The sequence below is a fragment of the Pezoporus flaviventris genome, unplaced genomic scaffold (assembly GCF_033815535.1).
Source record: "Pezoporus flaviventris isolate CSIRO_AGI_PZ_B2104156 unplaced genomic scaffold, CSIRO_AGI_Pfla_v1 ptg000496l, whole genome shotgun sequence".
Classification (NCBI taxonomy): domain Eukaryota; kingdom Metazoa; phylum Chordata; class Aves; order Psittaciformes; family Psittacidae; genus Pezoporus; species Pezoporus flaviventris.
The window spans coordinates 273662-284923 of NW_026893043.1; the positions used below are offsets into that span (position 1 = coordinate 273662).

Consider the following 11262-nt stretch of genomic DNA (forward strand, 5'->3'; position numbering starts at 1 on the left):
GTTGTGTTGAGCGTGATTGTGGAATCCCATACGTGTGTGTGTGTGTGTTGAGGGCAGACGGTGTTCTGTGTATTTTTTTGTTGTTGTTGTCGGGTTCATGTAAAAGTTTTTAACGGGTAGCAATTTAACATTTCGGACATGAAAGGGTTAATGCAAAAGTGCGGTTTCTGGGAGGTATTAATGGTTGCTGCTGAAGCAGGCAGGCTGCTGTAGCTGCTGCCGAGCAGGCCGGCGTTTGTAGGGTGAGCGACTTTCCCTGGTGAGCAAGTTCCCTGGTGAGGATTTATCCCACATTGATCCCAAAACCGCCACTTTTTTCCCCTGGAAAGCACCCAAAATCCCGGGTTTTGGGGGGAAAGGAGCGGTGAAGGGGTTGTCCTTAAATCGCAGAGCCTGAAAGTGGGATCCGGCAGCAGGAGCCTCTGTGCAGGCGTGGATCCAAGGACATGGTTGCTGCCCCAGAAGCAGCTTCCCAGCCTCTGCTTTGGGCCAAGAAGAGGTGGAATGGGGCCCAGGTTATTGTTAAAAGCCAGCTTTGGAGGGGAGTTGGGAGTTCAAATGGTGCCAAATCCATGGAATTTGGGGGGCATGGGGGGAGGGGGGGTGTTTGGGGAAAAGAAGGGATTGGAAAGGGACTGGGGCAGAAGGAATGGCGTTTGTGGGGTGTTCCTGGAAGCGGGCATGGTTGGATGCGGCTTGGAGCGTCCTGCTCTATAGAAGGTGTCCCTGCCCATGGCAGAGATTGGAGCTGGATGAGCTTTAAGATGCCTTCAACCTAACCCATTCCATGACTCTGTGATTCCATGAATCCATGATCCCACACCTCTGTGCTGCAGTGTGGATGTTCTCTGGTGTATGGATCTTAGGAAGGAGCTAGTGGCACAAGGGAGCTCCAGAGCATCCCACAAGCAGAGCATCCCATAGGGATTCAGAGAATCCAACAGGGCTCCAGAGCATCCCACAGAGCTCCAGAGTCCCATAGGGATTCACAGCATCCCGCAAGCAGAGTATCCAATAGGGGTTCAGAGCATCCCACAGGGATTCACAGCATCCCACAAGCAGAGCATCCCACAGGGCTCCAGAGCATTCCACAGAGCTCCAGAGCATCCCATAAGGATTCAGGTCACCCCAAGCCCATCAGAACCACCCCCATGTCCCCATGCCCCCCTCACAGAACCCCTGATGGACCCCGCGTTGGACCCACCTCCCGCCCCGCTATGGAACCTGCCCCATGGAACCTGCATCTCTGTGACATCAGCCCCAGCACCAAGGGACCTGCATCCAGCACCCATATCCCTGGGGCAGTTGCACTTTGGGCACAGTTGTGGTTGCAGCTCCTTGGTGGCAGCTCCTTGGTAGCAGCTCCTTGGTTGCAGCTCCTTGGTGGCAGCTCCTTGGTAGCAGCTCCTTGGTGGCAGCTCCTTGGTAGCAGCTCCTTGGTAGCAGCTCCTCGGTTGCAGCTCTTTGGTAGCAGCTCCTTGGTAGCAGCTCCTTGGTAGCAGCTCCTCGGTTGCAGCTCTTTGGTAGCAGCTCCTTGGTAGCAGCTCCTTGGTAGCAGCTCCTCGGTTGCAGCTCTTTGGTAGCAGCTCTTTGGTAGCAGCTCCTTGGTAGCAGCTCCTCGGTTGCAGCTCCTTGGTTGCAGCTCCTCGGTGGCAGCTCCTTGGTGTCACCCTTAGCAGCAATGGCAGCAAAGGCTTTGCCCCGTGTCCTCATCCTGCTGGCATTGGCCTGGCTGGTGCATGGCTCCTGGGACAGCTGTGGGTGAGTAGCACCAGGCTCTGGGGCTCCCGGTATTCCATAGGGAGATACTGCTGCTCCCAACCATGGTCACACCAATGGGGTGGTGGGACTGGGGAGCACCACTTCCTTGCCATCACCCCATGCAGTGGCACAGTGCAGCTATGGGGCACCCCATAGGGTCTCTTCTCCCTGCAGCACCCCATGGGTGGGACGATGCTTGCCCTTCATCCCTAACCATCAAATGTTGGGCTTCTGCTTCCAGAGGGACCTGCGGTACCCGTCCCATGGCTGATTACTATGGGATGTCGCGCATCGTCGGAGGCGTGGATGCGCAGCAGGGCGCCTGGCCATGGATGGTCAGCATCCAGGTCCCCACAGCCAGCGGCTCTTCACACATCTGCGGGGGGTCTCTCATCACCCCCCAGTGGGTCCTCACAGCCGCTCACTGCTTCGTCGGGCAAAAGTAAGGGGGAGAAGGGATTCCAGCCATAGGGAATAGCCAAGGAGCAGCTCCGATCCCGTCCCCTTCCCCATCCTGGATGCACTGGGAAGAGCGCTCGGGAGAAGGCTGCTTCCAACTTGACAGCCCTTGAGCCTGAGGCACGCTGGGGCAGTGCTTTCCTTTGGGAAGCAGCAGGAATGTTGCTCCTTCCCACCCCTCTTCTCCATAGAATGGAATGGAATGACATGGAATGAGACGGAATGGAATGGGATGGAATGGAATGGATCATGGAATGGGCTGGGTTGGAAAGGAGCTTGGGATCATCCACTTCCAAGCCCTTGCCATGGGCAGGGATGCCTTCCATAGAGCAGCTTGCTCCAAGCTGGCCTTGAGCACTGCCAGGGATGGAGCATCCAAACCTTCTCCAATCCATCCCATCCCAGTACCCCAGTGCCCTCATAGGAAATTCCTTCCCTATCTCCACCCTGCAATTCCCAGTGGGAACCCATCACCCCTTGTCCAATGGCTCTAATCCCTGCTCTTCCACTCCCTCCCAGCTTCACCACGGATTGGTTCGTGATGGTTGGAGTCACAGACCTGGCTTGGGCCAATTCCGAGACCCAGAAGCGTGGGATCCGGCACGTCGTGGTCCATGAATATTACACCGGCATCTCTGGTGGCTTTGACATCGCCTTGCTGGAGCTGGACCAGCCGGTGCAGTGCGGGTACCACGTGCAGCTCGCTTGCCTGCCCGATGCGATGCTCAGGCAATCCCAGCTCTCCGAATGCTTCATCAGCGGATGGGGCGCGAGGGAGGCCAGAAGTGAGTGCCCGACGGCTCCATTGGCCTTGGAATGACAGGTCATGGATTCATGGAATGGGATGGAAGGGAGGGTAAAGCTCATCCAGGTCTATTGGAGGTTGCTCCGACTGGGGATGGAGCACGCCAGCCTTCTCCATCCAGCCCATCCCAGTGTCCCACCGTTTCCTTCTCTCCAACCTGAGCATCCCTGCTTCAGTTGGAACCCATCACCCCTTGCCCCATCGCTGAAGGTCCCTCCATGTCCTCCTTACGTTGAGGATGCAGAGCAAAGGGGACGCAGCCCAGGCCATAGGGCGCTGTTGATGGCTTCCGTTGAGCTTCTTATCCCCCAATACCCCCAAATCCATCCTTTGTTTCCCTAATCCTGAACCCCTTTGTTTCCCCACAGCAGGGGCATCGTCCCCATCAGCCCTGCAGGAGGCCAAGGTCCGCCTCATCGATGTCAAGCTCTGCAATAGCAGCCAATGGTACCGAGGGGCCATCAAGAGCCACAACCTCTGTGCTGGGTACCCGCAGGGTGGTATCGACACCTGCCAGGTAGGGATGTGCCACTGGGGCTCCCTTCTCCTCTCCCATCTGCAGGGCCTTGCTCTGCATCCCCCTTTATCCCAGCTTCAGAAGAGCATCATCCCTACGCAGGGACCATAGAGCTTGGAGCCTTAACAGCATTGAGATTCCACCACTAAACCATGTCATGAGTATGGATTCATGGAATGGCTTAGGTTGGGAAGGAGCTTAAAGCATCCAGTTCTAAGCAAGGAGCAGGGACGCCTTCCATTAGACCAGATTGCCCCAAGCCCCATCCATCCTTCTCCATCCTATCCATGCCAGTGTCCCACCACCCTCATAGGGAACAACTTCTCTTTATCTCCAACCCAAACTCCCCTGTTCCAGTTGGATGCCATCAGCCCTCGTCCTATGGCTCCCATTCATGCTGAAGATCCCTCTCCACACCCAAATGATGAAGGAGAACCCTTCCATCCCCATAGGCTGACAGTGGTGGTCCCCTCCGGCATTGCCATGGCGACCCATCCCCATCCCTGCTCCTTCTCCTCCATAGGGTGACAGCGGCGGTCCCCTCATGTGCCGGGACAAGCGAGCCAACTTCTACTGGGTTGTGGGGCTGACGAGTTGGGGCCGCGGCTGCGCCAGGGCCAAGAAACCGGGGGTCTACACCTCGACGCAGCACTTCCATGAGTGGATCCTCTACCAGCTGAGGACATTCCGCTCCGCGGCCGCCTTCGCGACGCCCCCAACATGGAGCCACCAGCACATCTCCCGTACCCCCGTCCAGGAGACAATGCCTGCACCCACGGCCTCGAGCATCAGTGGCTTCTGCTACTTCCCTGTTCGGGTGCTGTTGGAATTCATCACTCGGATGCAGGACTTGCTGCAGGCTCTAAGGGGGGAGAAGACTTGAGGAGTGCCATCGCTTGCAGGTGGCTTGACCTTCAGTAAAGTTGCCTTATTTTCCCATAGAGAGGATGCTTTGCATGCCCACCTCTTTTTCTGGTCCATGGGGAGGGGTGGGGATGAGGGACAGAGGGCAGGGAACAGTGGGAAGCGGGAGCTGGGAATCAGGGAATCAACCAGGTTGGGAAAGACCTTCAGGAGCATCAAGTACAATCACTGCCCCACCATTAAAACATGGCATGAAGAGGGAGGGGGAACAGCTTCCATTAGACCAGGTTGCTCCAAGCCCCATCCATCCTTCTCCATCTAGCCTATCCCAGGGTCCCAGCACCCTCACTTCCCACTTCCAGGCTTGAGATCTTCCTTTAGGACCTCACAAGCTCCAAGGCAGTATCCATCCCAGCACCAAGCACCCATCCCAGCTCCCAACACCCATCCCAGCACCCTTTGGACCTCTCCCAAATCCCAGCATTGGGGTCCCCAGTGCCTGAAGCAGGGACTGGGGCCAGGGCTCACCCTTGTCTGTGTCACTGGGTCCCCATTCACCCCTCATCCTGTTAAGATCCCATGAAGATCCTATTAAGATCCCATTAAGATCCCATTAGGAACTCATTAAAACCCCATTAGGATCCCATTAGGACCCCATTAAGATCCCATTAAAACCCCATTAGGATCCTATTAGGACCCCATTAATATCGCAATAGTATCCCTTTAGGACCCCTTTAATATCCCATTAGGAACCTGTTAATATCCCATTAGGACCCCATTAAAATCCTTTAAGACCCCATTAAGATCCATTAAGACCCCATTAAGATCCCTTGAGGATCCCATTAGGACCCCTTAATATCCATTAATATCCCTTTAGGACCCAGCAGCCATTATGGGAGCTCTTATGGGTGGGCCTCACAAACCCACACTCCCATCCTAGCCCCTCCACATCCTTGCCACCCACCCAAATTCTCCTCTTTATGGCAAAATCACCTTTAGGACAGATACAAAAATAAGCCCCGGGGGGGGGGGTCACGACACACACAACACAAGACCCTCCCCCCCTTAAACAGCCCCCCCTTCCCCCAGTAGGGGCACAGTGACTGGGGTGTGGGATTGTGCTGTGCCCCCCCAACATAGTCTGTGACAGGCTCAGGCTGGCACCAGGGGGTGTCGTTCCTATCTCATTGGGGCACCACAGGCTGCTATGGGGGGGCAGTTGTGCGTCTCTGTTACAATCCACTCTCGTTCCTTCTTCTGCATTGTTACACTCCCATTCCTTCTTTCTCTTTGTTAATCAGGACTTCCCTTTGGTTGTTTTATACAATGTGATTTCCAGTTCCTATCCAAAAATGTCCCTCCATATCTACCATTGCTGGAGAATAGTACAGCTGCTGAGACTGCATTTTGGCATTTCCTGGCTATGTTGAGGAGTTTCTCATAAAAATATAAGCCAAAAGAGACATAACACAACCTCCTGGGAAAGCAGGAGTGTTGGTAGCAGTAGGCCAGGAGGCCCCTCTGAACAAGTCCCTCTGGTCCCTAAAAGTGGAGGTGTGGGATGTGCTCATGATGCCTTCACTGCTGCCATTGTCAGGGTTTTCTGATGTCCTGAAAGTAAGCACTGTGAAAGGCTAACCCAGGACTATGGTTTTCCTGAGTCTCTAAGGCTTTAGTCTGAGAAGTTTTCCTTGACAAGTGATTGCAGTCTCTGTGTTTTGAGTCTTGTACTTGGAGGAAGCATTGGCAGCAGTGTCACTGAGGAGTAGTCATGAGCACTGTCAAGAAGCTGTTGAAGAGCGATGACAAAAGTTTACTCTGTGGATTTGAAGAAATCACAGCGAATGTTAGTGAAACTGGTTTTGCCAGGATGTGTGGTTTGTTACCAGTGCACCGTAGAACGGACCTTGGTGAAAACAATTTAACCTTGTAAAATGTGGGACAGTTGAGCTAACCCCAATTTTAAAGGGAACTTGAATGTGCAGTGAAATTCCAGAAGCTGTCAAGTGTGAGGATCTGGGGTGCAAACTCCTCAGACTGTCCCTTCTTTACATCACAGGAGGTTTGTCAGGGCTAGGAGCAGATGCTATCATTATCATACTGTTTCCTGGCCAGCTGCTTTCGGGTTTCAGCCGTAAAAAGCTTGTGGTTGATTTTGGTGCCTCCTTCTGACCAGCCAGAAACAAGCAGCTTTCACAGTGTAGCGTATGCCAATAGTGATTTGGCATGCAGCGCGCACACAGTTTGTTCAGTGCAAGCAGAGGAGCCACAGAGTTTTTGCAGGGGCATTTTACAGACCTCACTTCTCGGAAGCAGGACTACAGATGCCTGTAACAGTGCCTGGGTTGTTTCAGCTTAAAACCGTGCTGTGAAAACACCTTCTCAAAAGTTAGCATTCTTTAGCTATCATAGTTCTTTAGACCAAATCTTCTGGTTTCAGAGATGCCTTGGCATGAAACACCCAGGGTCTGCTTGGGATTTGTTTGGTTGGTTTTCTTGTTTTGTTTTGTTTCGTGTTTGCAGTGTCACCAATCACAGTAGTAGAATTTAAATATCAACATGTGCTGTCAGGTTTTGATGTACAAGGTAGGATATACAAGCACCCATAACCCTAACGTTACTTATCTTATATCCACTTCTATAGGAACAAGATCATTCTGTTTCACTTCAACATTCTGAAATGTGCCAGCCCCGTAATGTTAATAAACATACAGTGCCCTACAACACAGATGAGTGAAGTACCGAGATGATGTATTCTCCCTGCCTCTTAGTCATGGTGCTTAAGAAATAGACAACATTTGTTTGATTTAAAAATTCATATCCTTCAAAAGGTAACATGGCTGGCTTACAGATGACCTGTAGCACATGGTCCCTGTAGCCTATGGTGGTCAGAAGAAATACTCAGAAATGAACAAGATTGAGTGTTTTGGATAAGAGCTGACAAAAAAAAAAACCAAACCAGTCTGTTTAGCTGAATGCACCAATTTGTAACTTATGAGTTCATCACAAGCAGATGTTGAGTAGTAATCAGTGCATGCAGAAAATACTTCTGATTGACATCTAGGGCTTTCCAAAGTAGACGTGTTCAAGAAGATGTGCATATCCCCAGTGACAGGAGTATTTGGGTATGATTACTGCCTGCGGCACTTTGCAAAGTGAAGATCTCGAAGGCTTGTTCTTGCCGTGTTCCACAATTCGCAGTCCCTTGGCTGTGCTGCAGCATCCCATGAAGCTGTGAAATAAACCCAGTCACTGAGCATGTGTGGGTTAACATCATCCTGCTGATGTTTCTCCATGAGACCATTTCACTGACCTGCTTTGTTGAACAATTGCACAGTTATGCTCATCTGTTCCATCTTCTGAGGCAACAACCTATGATATGGGGTAGGTCAGAGGACTTAGGTGAAGGGCTGCTCTGATCCAACTTTGCTACCAGAGTAATTGTACTGTGTAACTAAACTGCAGGTGACCGAGTATGGTCTTGGCCATGTTGATAATATTCAGTGAGGTCCGGTCTTAATCCGGATGAGGGTTGTTACATGGTCACCAATTTTCTGATTCCAAATGTTAATTGTCTTTATTTGACTGTCATTTAAAAATGTTTCCCATTACAGCTTGTCCTTACTCCTGATCCCTGTGCTTGATAGATGTTTGTGACCTCGAGGTGAAGCACAGCTTCGTGCATGATGTCCTCTGGTGCTTGGATAGCAGAGCTTTGCAAAGCGTGTTTGGTTAGCACTGCTCTGGAAACAGTGAACAGCCTTCTGGAAAAGGCTGACACTTGCTAAACAGATGGACTTCAGACTATGCGGGAGTGTTTAGGAGCACTAAGGAGTCAGACCGGCTGTACACCTGCATGGTTCCAGAGCCCAGCAGAGCCTTCGGGGGCAGTGGGACAGCTGCTTCTCCATTCCATGAATCCTAACTTCTGAGTGGATACTTCCACCAAACCCCAGTCCTTGACTGATTTCTCACATAGATCTGGTTTATAATGGCTGTACTTGAAGTGCTCAGAACTTCATTGCTGGCACGTGCACCCTTCCTGCTTTGTAACCAGGGAACATTCATCATTAGTCAGCAGTAAAGTCACTTCTGAGTGATTGACACAAAACCACGGAGCTGTGTTTGACTGAAGAGACTGCATAGAAGGGTTGAAGAACTTCAGCTGTACGAGACCTTTTCCAAATAAAGTTTTCCTTACAAACGTGCTAGAAGGACATGAGGTGTGCACTGTGAGAGCAGCGACTGCACCGCCTCACTCAGGACACAGCTGCTGAGGGAGCAGAGGAGGACCCAGCAGATGGTTTTTACTGCTGTTAAAAAAAAAGTGAGGATTGTTTTTCCCCAGCAGCCTGGAAGCTCTGCAGATCCACCGGGATGTGTGGAGCTGACAGGGATACAGGCGGTGCTCGAGGTGCCAGGGAAGGGGAGAGACTTGGAAGGTATTTACCAAAGAGTTTGAGAAGTACTCACCTAGGAAATCACAAGTGCATTGCGTCCCTTTCCAAATGCTGCAGTAAGCATCACTGAAGGCAATTCCATAAAATGGGGAACTTTTACAAATGGTGTTGCAGAATGACTCTAAGAGCAGGACCATAGAGTTCTGGAGGACTGTGCAAGCAAGGCAGGGGGTGGCCCCCACAGGTGGCCGGAGACTGGACCTGGGGGAAGAATGTGGAGGAAGCTGTGGGGGCTAACCAATACTGTTATACCAAGAAGGAGTGGCTGACTACCACTCCTATATATGTGTGAACTGCGTCACAAATAAGGTAGAAGTTGCTTATCACCCATATTGGGTTGGCCTGTCTGCTTCTCCTCGCCGCTTACAAATGGCGCCCGAACAGGGACGCGGACTACAGGGCCCTGGTCGCTGGGGACCCAGATTACAGGGCCCCGACTAGCGGGGACCCGGGATACAGGGCCCCGACTAGTGGGGACCCAGGATACAGGGCCCCGGTCGACGGGGACCCGGATTATAGGGCCCCGACTAGCGGGGACCCGGATTACAGGGCCCCAGCCGACAGGGACCCGGGATACAGGGCCCCGGCCGACGGGGACCTGGGATACAGGGCCCCGACTAGCGGGTACCCAGATACAGGGCCCCGGACGACGGGGACCCAGGATACAGGGCCCCGACTAGCGGGGACCCGGATACAGGGCCCCGGCTGACGGGGACCCGGAATACAGGGCCCCGGTCGATGGGGACCCGGGATACAGGGCCCCGGTCGATGGGGACCCGGATACAGGGCCCCGACTAGCGGGGACCCGGATACAGGGCCCCGGCCGACGGGGACCCGGAATACAGGGCCCCGGTTTAACGGGGACCCGGATACAGGGCCCCGGTCGATGGGGACCCGGGATACAGGGCCCCGGTCGATGGGGACCCGGATACAGGGCCCCGACTAGCGGGGACCCGGGATACAGGGCCCCGGTAGACGGGGACCCAGAACGGCGAGTGAGCGGCGCCGGCGGCAGCGGCCGGGAAGCACGGGCAATGCTGCTGCGGTGGCGTGACAGACCCGGGTGCTTCGACTAACCGAAAGAATCCGCCGCTGGGGCGAACCAGACACTGCTGCGTCGGGAGGCCGGTCCGGAGACCGAGGTTACAGGACGACCCAGAAGAAGACGATCCGGAAAAGGCTGGCCATGAAAATGGACCAAGAGGTAGCCCTGGACTTATTACAGTGATTCTTATAAAAGCGAGGAACTGAGCCCTGAACTTTTTACAGTGCTTTTTATAAAAGCAGGGAATTGAGCCTGAGACTCTAAAGCAGCTAGCAGGTCTAGTGGCTAGGGAAGGCTAAGAGATTTTTTTTGCAGATCCTAATACAATATTTGAGGAGAGTGAGTGGCAAAAGTTTGGTGATGAACTATTTGACTCAGTGCTTAATGATTATAAAAAGGCAAAGAAACTCGGTAAACCACGGAGGGAAGTAATGAACTGTATAAAAAGATACAAGGCAGAAAAGAAAACTGCCACGGTAGCAACGGAGAAACTAGGAACAGACGTCCCCGGTCAGTTGAAACCGGGGGAAGATTACAACTCGTTCCCCCCCCCAACTCGCGGGAGCACAGGGTTTCCCATCCCCCCCCACCCCGCACCCCCCCCTTCCTTTTCTCCCCCTCCATCAGAAGGTGCCGCAGAAGAGGTGTAACCCCTGCTCCCCCACCACTTTGAAAAGGACGGAGAAAGTATATTAGAAGGTATACGCATGATAAATGTCGAGAAATCCGAAAGAAAGAGGGCAGTGCCTCGGCACCGGATCGATTGCAGCGCCACTGTGAAGCACGCAGTAGAAAATAGGGATCATGCGTTAGCGGGAGATTTAAAGGAACCACAAGCCTCTCCAACCCACTACGCCCTAGAGTGAAAAAATTTTTAACTCAGTCACGGAGGAGCCAGGTCTGCAGATGGCTACATACCAAACGAGAGACATCTGATAAGAAAGACACAGCTGCGAGCAACGGAGACCCCAAGTTCGGCGCAGGATCAGACCCCGAATCCCCTGAATCCGAGCCAGATTTGTATCCTCTGCTTCCAGACCCTGACTCTTTGTCTCCCGGGTCGGTCTGCTCACACTTACTGGCCCAGGAGACGCTCAGTTGTAACAATGGGTAACCAAATATGTGATCATTATTGGGGAATTTTCTGCAATGGACATCTTTGCATATCCTGTGTTTACTACACAGCAGGGGGCTAAAGAGTGGGAAGCGATCTCAAAATAGTTAAGGAGGCCTGACAAACAGTGACCACGTATGCATTAAAATCCTCTTATACTCAAGCTGTATATGTTATGATTTTTTCTTGCAATTGACAGGGGGAGCCCATACAGTTTCTCTGTGATACTCATGTACT

General features: G+C 52.7%; 1 protein-coding gene across 1 annotated transcript; it reads left to right on the plus strand.

Moving 5' to 3' along the window:
• The first annotated feature begins 1681 nt into the window (after positions 1-1681).
• LOC133263846 (acrosin-like) lies at positions 1682-4425 on the plus strand. Its single transcript, XM_061443710.1, has 5 exons — positions 1682-1761; positions 2003-2203; positions 2740-3005; positions 3397-3542; positions 4066-4425. The coding sequence occupies exons 1-5, from the start codon at positions 1682-1684 to the stop codon at positions 4423-4425; spliced, it is 1053 nt and encodes a 350-aa protein (XP_061299694.1).
• The last annotated feature ends 6837 nt before the right edge of the window (positions 4426-11262 follow it).

What these genes read in the sequence shown, in the direction of transcription:
- LOC133263846 (XM_061443710.1), top strand. Translation starts at nt 1,682, where the DNA reads ATGGCAGCAAAGGCTTTGCCCCGTGTCCTCATCCTGCTGGCATTGGCC. An exon ending in GGCTCCTGGGACAGCTGTGG is followed by an intron (nt 1,762 to 2,002) that starts GTGAGTAGCACC and finishes TTCTGCTTCCAG; the next exon opens with AGGGACCTGCGGTACCCGTC. An exon ending in GTGGTATCGACACCTGCCAG is followed by an intron (nt 3,543 to 4,065) that starts GTAGGGATGTGC and finishes TCTCCTCCATAG; the next exon opens with GGTGACAGCGGCGGTCCCCT.